This window comes from Phoca vitulina, unplaced genomic scaffold (genome assembly GCF_004348235.1).
Source record: "Phoca vitulina isolate PV1807 unplaced genomic scaffold, GSC_HSeal_1.0 scaffold13, whole genome shotgun sequence".
NCBI lineage: Eukaryota > Metazoa > Chordata > Mammalia > Carnivora > Phocidae > Phoca > Phoca vitulina.
The window spans coordinates 25,174,179-25,191,262 of NW_022589716.1; the positions used below are offsets into that span (position 1 = coordinate 25,174,179).

The window sequence follows — 17,084 nt, forward strand, 5'->3', positions numbered from 1 at the left end:
GACTGATACTAATAAACTAGCTGTAACGAATGAAAAAAACAATACTGACACAAAATAAATCTATCATGATAAAATTATTTTCTATTAAACAAAATTAAGGCTTCTTATGTTCATTTTTAAGGTGTCCACTCTGGTTTTATTCATATAAGCCGCAAAAATACAGCAAATGATAAAGTATGGTAGTAATCCTCTCAATTCCATGAACATTATCTCCACTAAATGACTTTTTTATTTCTAGGAAAACACATCTTTGATTTGTGTTTAGGAAAACTGTGACAGTACCTGTTGGAGTTCACCGATCTCATGGCGTAAATAATCCTCTTTTCTGGCAGCTGCTTGTTCTGCACGTTGCAGTGCCAGCCTAAGGTCTCCAACCTGTATGAGGGGAACCAATACACTATCACAAACAACATCAAAACATTACTTACAACTTCCTAACTACATACTGTATTATGCTGACTTACTGTTTGTGTATATTAGTTACACTATCCAATGAGCTTTTACATATGATTATAACATATCCCATTCATCAAGCAATTCTAAACTGTATGTATACTTGATAAATATATACTTAGAAGAGCATTGTTAGCCCCCCCCCCAAAAAAGGGCATATAAACAGGCACAGCCACTGCCATACAATATAGAAGGAGACAATGCATCTATAAATGTTTGCAACGTAAGGCAGAATGTGATAGGTATAAAAGCTAGCTGCTATACTCACACACAGCTGCAAATGTAAATGCTATAGTCTTCTTGTAAAACATTATGGCAACATGTTTAAATAATCATAAAACTTTTCACCCTCTTTCACCTGGTCATCCTAGTATTGAGAATTTACTCAGTAGAAGCAGATCTAAACATAGAAAGATACTCCCAATACTGTTAGCAAAAAAAGACAAAACAAATATTCTAAATATCCATCAAGAGTAATCTATTTTTGCAAATCTTTATACAACACGAATATGCTCATTAAAAATTATGATGAATGTGGGGCACCTGGGTGGCTCAGTCAGTTGAACGTCTGACTCTTGATTTCAGCTCTGGGTTGTGATCTCAGGGTTGGGAGATCAGCCCCGTGTTGGGCTCTGCACTCAGCAGGGCGTCTGCTTCTGTCCCTCTCCCTCCACCCCTCCCTCACTTGTGTGTGCATGCTCTCCCTCTCTCATAAAATAAATAAATAAATCTTTAGAAATAATTATGATGGATGTAAAGAATATGTAAAAATTTATAATTTAATCTTAAATGAGAAAACTATAACATATATGATACCAATTATTTAAAAATACATACACAGAGATGAGGACAAGAAGTTAATACCCAAAATTGACATTATTTATAAAAGGTGATGATTTTTCTCTTTTAAAGATTTTATTTATTTGAGAGAGAGAGAGAAAGAGACAGCACGCACAAGCGGGGAGGGGCAGAAGGAGAGGGAGAGAAAATCCCAAAGAGACTCGGCACAGAGCGCAAAGCCCTATGTGGGGCTTGATCCCACAACCACGAGATCATGACCTAAGGCGAAGCCAAGAGTTGGACGCTTAACCCACTGAGCCACCCAGGTGCCCCTAAAAGGTGATGATTTATAAACGGTAGCCCCATATGCTCTCTGTCTCCCACTCCCCCAATTTTTATTATTATTCTAGCGTACTTTTAAATTTAAAATATTAAGATTTTATCCAACCCAGTGGTCAGAAACACAAGGGGTACATGGACATGGTGTGTTTTATAATAACAAAATACTGGAAACAACCCAAATATCCATCAGTAAGAAATGACTGAATTAACAATGGTATAATAACAATATAACAATGGTATAAATAGTAACAGTGAAGTATTACAAACTGTAAAAAGAAATTCTGTAAAAAGCTCTAAGTTCTATTATGGAATGAATGATCACCAGAATATTTAAAGAAGGTGAACTGTAAGATGGTATAAATACTAAATTATATTTAAGTAAGAACGATGAAGGAGATACAAATAAAAATGGGTATAAATGGGGCGCCTGGGTGGCTCAGTCATTACGCGTCTGCCTTCAGCTCAGGTCATGATCCCAGGGTCCTGGGATGGAGCCCCGCATCGGGCTCCCTGCTTGGCGGGAAGCCTGCTTCTCCCTCTCCTACTCCCCCTGCTTGTGTTCCCTCTCTTGCTATCTCTCTCTCTGTCAAATAAATAAATAAAATCTTTAAAAAAAAAGATGGGTATAAATGTATCTGTATATATATGTACGGAGGTATATAAGTAAGTGTATAGATTTATATATTTTCTTGCATTTACAAATAGAAACACTGAAAAAATAAACCAAACACTAATAAAATGGTTACTTACAGGCAAAGAAAGGGGATGGGGATGAGCTAAGTTGGAAGCAAATGTTGTCTTAATATATGGTTATATAGCTCTCACTTTGGAACCATGTCAATGTTTTACATATTTGTGTAAAATTAAATCAAATCTGCACTGGGGTAAATGAGGAAAGAATAGTCTTTTCAACAAATGGTACTGGGACAGCTGGATATCCATGTGCAAAAAACCTAAATGTGAGAGTTAAGACTATAAAATTCTTAGAAGGAAAACAGGTGAAAACCTGCAAGACCTTGGATTAAGCAATGGGGTCTTAAACATGACACCCAAAGCATAGGCAGCAAAAGAAAAAATAAATAAGTTGGACTTCATCAGAATTAAAAAACTTGTACATCAAAGGCCATTGTCAAGAAAATGAAAGACAACCTAAAAAATGGGAAAAAATATTTGCAAATCCTACATCTGATGAGGACCTAATGTGCAGAATACATAAAGAACTCTCACAACTGAACAGTTTTTAAAAAGCCCAATTTAAAAATGGACAAAGGATTTGAGTATTCGAATAAATTTCTCCAAGGAAACTGCAATAAGATATATACGGCCAGGGGCGCCTGGGTGGCTCAGTCAGTTAAGTGTCCAACTCTTGATTTCTGCTCAGGTCATGATCTCAGAGTCATGGGGTCAAGCCCCACACTGGGCTCTTCGCTCAGTGGGGAGTCTGCTGGAGATTCTCCCCCTCTCCCAACACACCGCCTCAAATAAATAAATCTTAAAAAAAAAAATACATATGGCCAGTAAGCACATAAAAAGATGCTCAACATCATTAGTCATTAAGGAAATGTAAACAAGGACACCACGATCAGATACCACTTCACACCCACTAAAAGGGCTATAATGAAAAAAAAAAAGACAATTAACAAAAAAATACTGGCAAGACGCAGACCATCATATATTGCTGATGGGAATGTAAAATGGTGCAATTGCTATGGGAAAGTTTGGCAGGTCCTCAAAAAATTACATATAGGGTTACCGTACTGACCTGAGAGTACATACATATCTAGAAGAACTTAAAATAAACATTCACACAAAAACTTGTAAATGAATGTGTATAGCAGCATTAATCATAATAATCAAAAAGTGAAAATAACCCCAAATATCAATCAACTGATGATTTTATAAGAAAAAGCCTGGCAAATTTCAGTTTTCCTCCTTTATCTGAACTACATGGACTCCCACAGATGTTATGAATAAGCTCAGGACTTATATGGATTCTCCTAAAATTATAAGCAATGTTTAGTATTTATCTGCATATGTGCAGTAACATGGTCTTTGCCTTTCATAGTATTATTAAATAAGTCTGAAAGTCACAAAAAATAAGCAATACAGTACAATGTAAGCATCACTTTAACAAAGTTCAAAAAACACACGATTAAGATTGGCACAATCAAGTACTCTTGGAAAAGTGTCCAGTAAGATTAGAAAGGAAATTTAACACATGTACCAATATATAAAGTTTGATTCAAATAACTAATGTAATCTTCAATTTGCAAAAGCATAAAGTTTTTAAAGACTAATGTAACTCATTATCTATTGCTTACTTGAATTGCTAATGTTTCTTGCTGCTGACGGGCTTCTTCTTGGGCCTTCTCTAGTGCTGCAGAAAGCTCTTCTTTAGCTTTCATTTCACGACTTAGAGCAGCTTCCTGTGCTTCACTATCCTTTGCAGCATTGGCTTTGTGGAGATCAGTAAGTTCTCTTAAAAAATTAGATTGATAATTTCTATTTAAAATAGTTAATTACATGGCCAAGTTAGTAAAGTTTGCATGTAGATTTCCATAAGAGTTACACAATGAGGGAGAGTTCACCACATAATAAACATTGACTACGGTAACAACTCTTGTGAACTTGCTTTGACCAGTTACAAGTTCATATATAGCTAAGTTTATAAATATTGTTAGTGATTAGATAACAGAAAAAGTATTTTTTCAATATCCCGTTCTGATAATTTTAAATGGGTTGCATATTTGTTCATTTTCTTACTTGTATGCACTATCCAGAGCAGCCTGAATACTTCGGTTCTTTTCTTCAAGTTCATCCATGTCTACCTGAAGTCGGCCAAGATCCTTCTCTTGGCGTTCCACCACAGAATTTAGTTTTTTAATGCTTTCTCTATGCTGTTTCTCAACTTCTTCTTTGCCATCAAGGACCTATATTATAAAAACAGACAAAACTATTTTTCAATAAATAACACCATGGTAAATAATTGTATTCCAGGAATCTTAAATGTTACAATAATGAAGAAAAATATTAACACTCATTTATTAAATTGCTTGATAAATTCTTCCCACATGATATACCCTGATAAATTATTCTAAATGTCTTATAAACCACAGCCAATTGTTCATATAGGAAGTAATAACAATATATATATCTAGAGAATGGTTAACATTCACCTGTTTTAAATGTTGCAAATCTTCTTCTAGGTCTTTAACTTTTTTGTTCAGCTTTGCAATAATATTTTCATTTTCTTTATCTTTAGCTCTTAATTTCTTAATAATGTTAGAATTATGCAGCTGCTGTTTGGAAAGTTTTTCTCCTGGCAATGGCAAAAATAAATAAATAAATAAATAAATAAATAAATAAATAAATAAATTCAAACAATGATTCCTTAAGAATCTGGATTGAATGTTTTATCTAACCAGTGACATAAAATGATAGAATATTTTTAAAATCACAAAACTGTAACCACGAATGTTAAACTGATTTGGACAAAAACCATCAATGATGCTAAAATTACTAGGTGTAAGGATAGTAGATAATAGGATATTTACACCTTAAAAAATCATTCCCACATATTACTTATGGCTTATGAAGAGAAAAATGTGCTTTTACAATGGAGAAATCTGGCTGTCACCACCTTAACCAAACATTGTTTTGACATCACCAATTGTGGTATATTATGCATCTACTGATATAAGGGAGAGGTGGGTACACAGTATCAGCAATGATATTTCTTACTAGAAATTTTATCTGAATCTAATCATGAAGAAACGGATAAACTCCTGAACATGGGGAATATGTAGGACAATTGGCCTGGACTCTACAAAGTCTTCAATGTCATTAAGACAGAGCTATCCTAGATCGGTAGAAGACTAAAAGGACATAATGGTCAAATGCAATATACAAACTTTGACTAGATATTGGGGCAGGAAAATGACCAGGTATAAAAGTCATTTTTAGAGACCATGGAGATAAATAATGAAATATATGCTGGAGTACACTTCTGAATTAATACTGATTTTCTTAGGTATGATTATGATGTTGTGCTTGTGAAGCAAAGTGTACTTGCTATTGGGAGATGGAGACTTAGGAATTTAGGAATGGACTACAGATTTACTGCAATATCTATCAAAATTCCAATGACATATTTCACAAAAATTTTAAGAAATCCTAAAATTCATGTGGAACCACAGAAGACCTCAAACAGCCAAAGCAATCCTTAGCAAGAGCAAAACTGAAAGTATCACATTTTCTAATTTTAAAACATGTTATAAAGCTATAGTAATCCAAACAGTATGGTACCGGCATAAAAACATACAGACCAGTGGAACAAAATAGAGAGCTTAGAAAATCCACACAAAATTTAGAAATAAATTTACAGCCAACTAATCTTCAACAAAGATGCCAAGAACACATAATGGGGAAAGAACAGTCTCATCAATAAATAGTGATGGGAAAACTGGATAATCATATGCAGAATGAAACTGGACCCTATCACACACCAAATACAAAAGTCAACTCAAAATAGACTTAAGACTTAACATACCTGAAACTGTAAAATTACTAGGAGAAAACACAGGGAAAAAACCTTCTGACACTGGTCATGGCAATGATTTTTTTGGGTATGATCCCAAAAGCATAAGCTACAAAAGCAAAAATAGACAACTGGGATTGCATCAAACTAAAAAAATACTGCACAGCAAAGCAAACAATCAACAGACTGAAGAGATAAGTCTGCAGAATGGAGAAAAATATTTGCAAGCCATACTTCTGATAGGGGATTAATATCCAAAATATACAAAGAACCCATACAACTCAACAGCAAAAAACAAATAAGCCAATTAAGAAATGGGCAAAAAACATGAACAGACTTTTCTCAAAAGGAGACATGTGAATGGCCACCAGGTATATGAAAAGGTGCTCAACATCACTAATCATTAGGGAAATGCAAATTAAAACTACACCTCACACCTATTAGGATACCTATTATCAACAAGACAAATCGTAAGACTTGGCAAGGATGTGGAGAAAAAGGAACTTTAGTATACTATTGGCAAGAATATAAATTGGTACAGACACTTTGGAAAACAACTTGGAAATTACTCAAAAAATTAAAAATAGAACTACTATATGATGCAACAATCCCACTTCTAGATATATATCCAAAGGAAATAAAATCAGTATCTCAGAGATATGTGCACTCCGCAGCATTATTCACAATACCAAGTTATGGAAACAACCTAAGTGTCCATCAATGGATAAAGAAAGACAATGTGTTGTGCACAGAAATACAAAGAATTATAAGAGAATACTATGAAGATTACATATGCCAACAAACTGGACAACCTAGAAAAAAAAAATTCCTAGAAACATAAAGTCTCCCAAAACTGAATCAGAAAGAACAAGCAAATTTGAACAGGCCAATTGCTAGTAACAAAATTGAATTGGTAATCAAAAGACTCCTCTCAAAAGACCAGGAGGTCTTTACAGGTAAGTTGTACCATTTAAAGAAGAATTAATATCTATTCTTCAAATTTATTCTATGAGGCCAGCATTATCCTGATACCAAAACCAAAGCCACACAACACAAAACTAAACTATAAGCCAATATCCCTGATGAACATAGATGTAAAAATCCTCAACAAAATATTAGCAAACTGAATTTAACAATACATTAAAAGGATCATACCATATGATTTCACTTATATGCAGAATCTAAAACAAAACAAAAAAAACCTAAACAAACAAGCAAACAGGAAAAACTCAAAAAGAGAAAAAAACATGGTGGTTGCCAAAGGGGAAGTCGGGGTGGAGGACTGAAATAGGTGAAAGGGATTAAGAGGTACAAACTTTTAGTTATAAAATAAGTCAGAGAAATAAAAATTACAGTATAGTGAATATAGTCAATAATATCGTAGTAATGTTACATAATGACAGATGGTGATTGTATTTATGGTGAGCACTGAGTAATGTACAGAATTGTTGAATCACTATGTTGTACACCTGAAACTAATATAACATTGTATGTAATTATACTTGAATAAAAGTATATACAAATGTGTAACTTGTTTTGGTATCTAAAATTATAAGTATTTTCCCAATTCATTAAATATTCTAAAAAATAAAAAAGCGGCATGTGTGTATATAAAGTAATATTATTTAGCCTTGAAAAAGAAGAAAACCCTGCCATTTGTGATAATGTGGATGAAACTGGAGGCTGAAATAAGCCAGACCCAGATACTGCATGATCTTACTTATATGTGGAATATAAAAAAGTTTAACTCACAAAAGCAGAGAGTAGAATGCTCGTTACCAGGGATGGGGGAAATGTGGAGATACTGGTCAAAGGGTACTAAGTTTCAGTTATGCAGGTGAATAAGTTCTGCAGATCTAATGTACAGAATGGTGACTACAGTTAATAATACTATTATTATACACTTGAAATTTGCTAAGAGAATTGATCTTAGGTGTTCTCATCACATAAAAAGATGTTAACTACATGAGGTGATTGATATATTAATTAGCTTGACTGTGGTAATCATTTCACAATGTATATGTGTATCAAAAAATACATACAATTTTTATTACTCAATTATACCTCAATAAAGCTGGAAAAAAAGAATTTAGGAGTGGACTGTTATTTCTGTCACCTACATTCAAATGGTTTGGCAAAAGGGAAGTGCATGTGTGTGCAAAAAGATATGAAGCAGGTGTGCCTAGATGTTAATAATTGATGAAGCAAGGTAATAAAGTAATCAGCTATTCATTGTAGTGTACTTTCAGCTGTTAGTCTTTCAGATTTTCAGCTGTGAATTTAAAAATATTTCTGGGGGAGAGGCACGTGGGTGGCTCAGTCAGTTAACCATCTGCCTTTGGCTCTGGTCATGATCTCAGGGTCCTGGAATGGAGCCCCGCATCACGCCCCACATGGGGCTTCCCGCTCAGCGGGGGAGTCTGCGTCTCTCTCCTTCTTCTCCCCGCCCCCACTTGTGTGCCCTCTCTAATAAATCAATAAAATCTTTAAAAAAAATACTTCTGGGGGATACAGAGCAGTAAGTAAATAATCCCATATGAAATCATTCTATTTTCAGTATAAAGAAGTTCATTAAGCAAAAGAGAACATCAACCCACCTCCTACCTAAATTAATAAATACCAAAATAGTGACACTTGATATAAATATTTTAAATATTTTTTTTTAATTATGAAACCATGCACACAGTCTTCTCCTCCGTTTCTAGTGTTGTAACACAGGCAGTTCATGACCTCAACATGTCTTGAGATAATGATTATGTGTTTTATCAATTCTCCCTTCATTCTTTTATTGCAGTGCTTAGACTGCTTTATAATTATCTGTGTACTTATATTTCCCTCTCATTAAACTGTAAGTTCCTAAAAGACAGGGAGTGTGTCGTATGTATTACTGTATCAAATATAATATCTGACACACTTAACTGTTAAATATTAGCTGAATAAATGAAAAAGAAAGATTGGGTAAAACTAACTTTTTCAAATACAGTGATTATTTCCAATTCTTTTCAAACACTTACTCTGGAAATTCTCTTTAGTTCAATGATTTGAAATGCTCATCCCACCACTATTTGTAATATTAACATTTTAGAAATAAGTGTACAACATTAGTAAAACAGTAAAATAAATTACGGTATATATAGCCATATAATAGACTTTAATACAGCCATTAATAATGCTAGCAAAGCATTTAATAGCATAGGGAAATGTAAAAGAATTACGAAAATGTAAAAGATTACAGATTAAATACATGACCTTAATTATGCTTAACAATGTATTAAAAACATTAAAAAAGAACTATAAGAAATTGATAGTTCCTTATAAAACCGGATTATGATCTCTTTTTTTCTTCCTACACCTCCTAAAACTTAAAAAATTTCTGCAAGTAGTGTTATTCTTAGAACTAGAAAAACCTTAATTAAGAGGAAAAGAAAAATTCATTTAATCACCTTTTCCAAAACTACCTTCTCTCCTATGATAATACATAAAGAAATTAATCCAGTGTCTATTTATAATTTATCTCATGAAGGATATTTAATTTCTATAACCTTGCTAATTTTAAGTCTTTTTCATAGAGGGCTAAATAACTGAAAAATTAAAACAAGAATATAATGAAAAGTTCACTATCAGTCGACCAAGCAATATGACGATACCACATAGTACCCAAGCTAGAGATTCAGATACTGTATAAATTCCAGGATTATAACCTTCAAATATCTTGGGTTACATGACAGGCTCTAAAACCTGTTAAAAAGCTTTTTTATGAAAGCACTAACATTTATTTTTCAGCAAGTTATTTTTTTTTTTTACCTCCCTAGAAACAAAAGACTACACATGCATCTCTGCCTCTATACATATTGCTCCCCATTCTTCCATAAATTGTCACCTACCATTTCTGAGGTTTAAGCACAAATCTTTCTTGCTTCCAATTATTTTTTATTGGGAAGTAGCAGCTAATCATGTGGCAAGCATTTCTCCTGTTATGGTATTTTTCATAGTTAACTAAATACTTTACGCACCTTCTTCCATTAACCCTCGGATCTGCTCTTCTTTCTCTTTCAAAAGGTCTGAAGTCTCACTACTATTTAATCTAGTAGCAAGTTCTTCCTTTATACTTTTAATTTCCTAATTAAAAAAAAAAAAAGGAATGTGAATACCATAAAGAATTACTTTCACTCTGGGCATATTTTTCGATTTTTTCCATATTCAAAGAAGTCATCAATAATGAAATTCTCGATAAAGTTCTGTAAGTTTTATTCTGTTAAATTGAGTTTATTACCTCAGTTAACTATGTAAACAGCTTTGAAACAACATAGAAAACCTGAATTCAGATATAAACAGGTTTTAATATGGAAATGCAAATGAGAATAAGTTAACTTTCAATACCTTTCTTGAGTATCTCTATACACATATTTTCAGGTTAAACATTATATTTAGAACAACATATGCCTCCATTTTTCACTGTATTTCTTTTCCTCATCTAAAACTTGCACTTACTAGTGCATTGTAAAATGAGGGAAAACATAATTATATAAGGTTCAATTTACTTTAATAAAGCAGAGATTCAGCACAAACATGTCAAGACAGTTTATCTCTTAAAACCACAAATGGAGATGTGAAAAGTGTTCTATGATTTAAAATTAGGTTTTAAGCAACGACCTGAAACCAAACAACAGCTAAAAACAACTACCATTAGGTATTAAACCATGCTTTGTATCTATTATCATTTTATCCTCACAACAATCCTATGAGGGAGGTCCTTTATTCAACTACACGAATAAGAAAACTAAGACACAGCAAGACTGAATAAAGTTTGAAGGTCAGAGAGCTATTAAGTGGTAGAGTTTAACTTGAAACCAGGTTTATGAGTCCACAAAGCCCATGTTCTGTACCATCCACAACACAGCTATGCATTTTCCAGCTGTCAAAATTTGATTCATCCATCAAGGCCCAATAAGACTATCCTGCCTTCCATGAAACTTTCCTCAATTCCCCTGGTCAGAATTCATCCTCTGTGATACCATTCCAAACGCTTATTCATCTTTATCTGTAACTTATTTTATTCTGCCTAGTACTACATAGGTGTTGACATTATCTGTTTTCCATCATTAGATAAGCAAACTCTTTACTTAAGGTAATTCAATTCACCTTGAATTTCCTACAGATCCTAAGTAGGGGGTTCATATATATCAGTACACAAAAAATCTGTTAAAACTTAGGGCCCAAGCTTTTCCCACCTATAGTCAATGGTTTCGGTCTATTTTAGATCTACAATTCAAAGTACATTACAGGAAACAAGCATTACTTAAAATCTAATTTCTCAATTAGACTGGTCTAGATGGAATACTATAGGGACAAGAAGAGATAAGTTGGTTACGTAGTCTCAGGTTATTGTCAGTATCTGAAATGAGCTAGCTAATTAAAGCAACCTAAGCAGAAGGAAGTCTATGACTTATTTCTCTTCTGTAAGAGTATACAAAGAAAAAAATATAAATATTAACACTGGTCAAGAAGAAGGAAAGCAACTTAACTGAGAAGGGCAAATGATGAGAAAAGTTATTACTAATAGTTGGGATAGAAGAAATAATTACTAACCTTAGCTGGTTACCAACTTCTGAAATAGCCAACTGCTACAAATTTTAAGAATTAGAACAATGGTTCCCAACCAAGAGTGACTATGCTCTCAAGAGGACATTTGGCAAAGTCTGCCAACATTTTCAATTATCTTAACTCATGGAAAGGGGTGATGGATGTGCACTGGGAGAGGAGGAGGTGAGGGTGACACTGGTGTCTTGTAGGTACAGGCCTGGATGCTGGTAAACACCCTACAATGCACAGAAAAGTCTCATACAACATAAAATTATCCAGCCCAAAATGTGAATAGTGCTGAGGAGAAATCCTGTATTAGAATAAATCAATATTATGTCTCACAAGAGTCACTAACCCTTACAATTTTTTTATTTTAAAATTACTTTGACTTGAAGAAGAACATATATGTTTGAAATGGTTAGATAGTAACAAATGAGAGTAAGGATATATTTTTTTAATTTACACAGTGCCTTTTAGATTTAATTGTTACTTATTTTAATGAAATTATCATTTATGAAAATTATTCTAATGATCCTAGCTATGTATCTTGCAAGGACTTATAGATAAATTATACAAATACTGGCTTAGATTCTTCTAGTATCAAAAATCTGTAAGTCTAAAGATACTAAAAAATCTACAATTTAAGTGTTAATATACTATATGGTATCCTTTAATCTTACTTCTTTTTTTCCATACCAAAATATTATGAATGCATCCCTCAAAAACCCATGTCTGTATAGAATTTAATTAATATTATTTTTAACTTTCATTACCTTTTTAGCAGCATCTCTCTCTTTGCAGGCTAGCTGAACTTTCTTTTCTGCTTCTGCAATTCTTTGAGTAAATTCATCTTTCAAAGAAGAAATGCTGCTGCTTTCTTCTTTCACTCTAAACATTTCACTAAATTAAAAAACAACAGAGACAGAGATACTTGTTTACATATTCCTAAGGTAACAAGATGAGTGCAGTTTGCAAAAGGAAAATAACATTGTCTTCAACATATACCTTACTAAAACAGTTTAGTTTTAGGCCTGTTAACTTTTAAAAGAAAAATTACCTGCTTAATTTATTTTAAAGCACCTAAACGAAAACCCATTAGAAAATGAAAATGTCAGGGCGCCCGGGTGGCTCAGTCGTTAAGTGTCTGCCTTCGGCTCAGGTCATGATCCCAGGGTCCTGGGATCGAGCCCCGCATCGGGCTCCCTGCTCTGCGGGAAGCCTGCTTCTCCCTCTCCCACTCCCCCTGCTTGTGTTCCCTCTCTGGCTGTCTCTCTCTCTATCAAATAAATAAATAAAATCTTAAAAAAAAAAAAAAAAAGAAAGAAAATGTCACCAATATTTGATGTGTAAAAGTAAGATAATGGTAAACAAAATTTTTCATTTTTCAATCTGTTATATTTTACTAATCACCTCCTTAAAGCAAACAAATATTCAGTGTCTTTTTTAATATCATAGTTTTCTTTAAATACACGTTTTAAATCTCTTATACTAAAAGGGAAAATGGTTTTTTGGTTTTTTTTTGCAAAATACCTCTCTTCAATGCCGAAGGTACTACGGTAAAGATAATTTGAGGAGAAAAGAAATCTCTACAGTGAGAATTGAAAAACTATTCCATCTTTCTTTCTTTCTTTCTTGTTTTCTTACTTTCTTTTTTTAAGATTTTATTTATTTATTTGTCAGAGAGAAGGAGAGAGAACAAGCAAGAATAGCGGCAGGCAGGGGGAGAAACAGCCTCCCGGGTGAGCAAGAAGCCTGATGTGGGACTTGATCCCAGGACCCTGGAATCATGATCTGAGCCAAGGCAGACACTTAACTGACTGAGCCACCCAGATGTCCCACTATTCCATTTTCAATAATTATACACAAGTTAAATTTCAAACATTTTAGTTTAAAAAACATTCTTAAATAATAACCAAGTATTTGGGCCTCTACAAAACATACAAAATTATTCACATTTGTAAAATACTTACTCTTTCAGATTATCATAGGCTTCTTCTAGAAGTGCTTTTTCTTTACTAAGAGATAATAACTGAGCCTCCCTTTTATCCAGTTTCTCATTCAGAAATTCAAGTCTCTGAATAAGGAGAATACACAAAAGTCATGTATTTAACCTTAAAAAACCATTTCTACATGCAGTTGATGAGTTGTAAAGGTAAACTAATCACTCTAATAAATAAAACAGCATTATGTCATGAAAGGAATTTAAAACAATACCGAGAACACAGTGGATTCAGAACAACAAAAACTCATACATAGCTGGTAGGAGAGTATAAATTAGTACAACCACATAGCCGGTAGGAGTATAAATTAGTAAACCACTTTGGAAAACAATTAGACAACATCTAGTTGAAGATCTACACACCCTTTAATGTAGAAAATTCTTTTAGATATACTTTAGAGGAGAAAACTCTTGCATACATATACAAGAATATTTACAAGTTTGTTACAGCAAAAATCTAGGAAAGGTGTGCACATCCACCGAAAGAGGAAGGGAGCTAGAGAAAATAAAGATCAAAGAAGGGCTTTAAAGCCTCTAGTAGTATTCTGTATCTTAGCTGGGTAGCAGATATACAAGTGTCTGTTATTCGATTTTATTCTTTAATTCAAATATGTAATGTGTAACTTTTTTAGTATGATACTTTGCATTTAAAAAATAAAAGCAATTTTAGAAAATCTATAGGCATGTAACTTTAAAATCTCCAGAAGATATCAGTATAAAGCTAAACAAAAAGGAATGGTTAGAATATCTTACTCCTTAGGTCTTGCTGAAGTAATGATAAACTTGTCTATGAGGGGAGGAATGATGCTTTTACGCACTAAAAAAAAAAAACAGTCTTACCTGATTGAGGTCTAGGTTAATTTAGAAATCACTTACCTTCTGAAAGTAGCTCAAAAATATCTTACTGATACTAAATAGTGTTGGTTTCAGGAATTCAAACTGCTATTAGAGCTAGCGCATGGCATTTCGTTTGTGAATAATATTAAACCTAGGTAACAGAATCTGGCACTTTTTTTTACATTAAATAATTCAATACATGGCACTTACAGGACATTTCTTCAAGACATCCTATATCTCAGAGGAGTCTATTAAAGATGCCAAATCCAACTCAATTTCTATATCTAAAAATCATAGGAAAAACCAAAACTGTGACTTAATGTTAAAGAATTTACACCACTTTCCTTTTATATGTATTAGGTAGAAGCAATTTGTCATTCCTAAGCAATACCATTGTTCCTTTGACATTTCCCATTCTTATTCATGTAAGATAGCTATCAGGGAAACATCAAAATAACATAAAAGAGAAAACAAACAAGTAATTAACAATAACAGAAACACATCAATAATTAAAGACTACATTTTTCATTTAAGATCTACTACAAATAATGTGAACAGGCGAAAATTTTTTGATGTAAGAAAAACCATGTATTTAAATTCATTTCAGCACCTTTACCTACAAAGGATTTGAAGATATATGTTACCTTAAGACAATCCTTTGCAAAATGACAAATTAATGAGCACAGCATACAAGAATTGTAAGGTGAAAGGACTCAACAGTAATGGCGCAAGATGGAAACTTTTTTATGTTTAGTTATACTGAAATATCCATTTATGTTATCATAGTTGTCTCAGAGAAATTTCAAATAATTTAGCATCAATAAATCAATTTTAAAATCCTTAATGCCACACTTAAATGTCAAAATGCCTGTCTTTTTTAATCAGTACTAATCATTAAACAATACTGAATGTTAAAAATAAACAATGAAAAGAAAATAAACAAGGATTTAATCTCTGGAAAGCATATTCCCAAATCCCCTTCTGGTTTCTAGAGTTACCTTGCAAACATCTTCCTTCTCAGAATGTGCTTCTGGCTTACTTTCAGCAGCTTCGCACTGCTCAGCCACCTTGTCTAAGGCAGCATGTCCTTCATTTATTGGTGTAACAGAAACCAAAATATCAGGCTGTTCACAATTAACAGGTGTTGCACTTCGTCCACTTTCTTCCAGTTCCGTTTCCTCCGTGGGTACAATTAATGTTTCATTCACTTCTTCTTCAGACTTTCCTTCAACAGATTCATTTATTTTAGTTTTTGGAGTTGAAGGATTAACTATAATAGGTACTAAAGCATATCCCTTGCCTGACAGTTCATCATCTGAATTGATCTCACTTACACTACGGCTATCCAATGACTGTACACTAAATGAGTCTATTCTTTCAAAAGCATCAGAAGAGCAGCAACTCTCGGTGAGTTTTTGGAAATCCTCTAAACGACTATATTCAGGACAAGCAGATGCTGAGAGAAGCTGGAAAGACGTCTGCATCAAGTGAAGACTTGATTTGGAGTCTGTAGTCTCTTGTCTCGAGCTTGCTGAGCTCTCACTTATTACACTTTCATGATCTAAAACTTCAATGTCACTGGTGGTGGAAGTACCGGACGAGAAGGTACTAACAGGAGGAGAAGGTGTATTACTCTGTCGGTCTTCATGTTTTTGTTCCTTAGGTTCCAAAGCCATGTCCTTTGTGTCTGCCGTAGGTATATTAGATATGTTTTCTCTAGTTGTCTTCACATTAATTACACTTTCAGACACTTTCAAACGTACAGGTGACACCTTCGTATCAGGTTCTTTATTAACAGTTTCTTCATGCTTGCCCTCAGTTTTAGGTGACAGAGTATCTACAGCGAGAGTTTCCCCTGGTACACATGGAGTAGAGTCTTTTACTTTTGACTCAGTTGTTTCAGGTGTTCTTGACAGTCCAGTGTGCAAGGAGTCCTGTAAAGCGCTTTTCACTTCTTCTTCTGGTCGTTGTGATTTAGCTGGTGGTTTTGATACCACTGGACTCTTCTGAATGGTCTGGACATCCGTTGGAGAGAGAAAGGCACTGAAGAAATTTTCAGATTCATCTACCACAGTCCTCCGAACTGGCTTTGTAATTGCTTTAGGAGAGGCTACTGGCTGACTCTGAGGTTCAGTGTTTGACTTTAACCCCCAGGTTGAAGAATCCCATCCTCCACTGACAGGGGTACTTATTCCTTTGACCAAAAAAATAATAATAATAATAATTAATAATATATATATTATTAAAAGAGAAGAGAATAAGTTATATGTATTTTACGTTAATATTACAATCATTATATATAAGTCAATATAAAGTTTTAAAAAAGGAAACTTATGGAATATAACCTATAATTTGGACCTGTTAAGATCCTGCTTACTGTATAATTAATTAGTTCATTGTTGACCTTTGGGCCTTAAAGAGGAAAACTGGTATGGATCTGCCCTAAAGGAACTAGGAGTAAAGACCAGAGACCAAAATGGGCCTGGCCTACCAGAAGCAAGTATGTTATTCCATTAAACAACAAATTAAGAGAGGACCAGTATATGTTATATA

General features: G+C 33.7%; 1 protein-coding gene across 1 annotated transcript in view; it reads right to left on the minus strand.

The window, feature by feature from the left end:
* Positions 1–17,084, minus strand: part of TMF1 (TATA element modulatory factor 1) — a 33,664-nt gene that overhangs the window by 13,205 nt on the left and 3,375 nt on the right. Inside the window, exons 2-9 of the mRNA XM_032411731.1 lie at positions 15,530–16,725; positions 13,666–13,769; positions 12,469–12,595; positions 10,126–10,231; positions 4,752–4,894; positions 4,339–4,505; positions 3,897–4,053; positions 283–375 (exon numbers count right to left, since the gene is read on the minus strand). Of these exons, the coding sequence (XP_032267622.1) occupies positions 283–375; positions 3,897–4,053; positions 4,339–4,505; positions 4,752–4,894; positions 10,126–10,231; positions 12,469–12,595; positions 13,666–13,769; positions 15,530–16,725 (2,093 nt within the window). The remainder of the gene's footprint in view (positions 1–282; positions 376–3,896; positions 4,054–4,338; positions 4,506–4,751; positions 4,895–10,125; positions 10,232–12,468; positions 12,596–13,665; positions 13,770–15,529; positions 16,726–17,084) is intronic.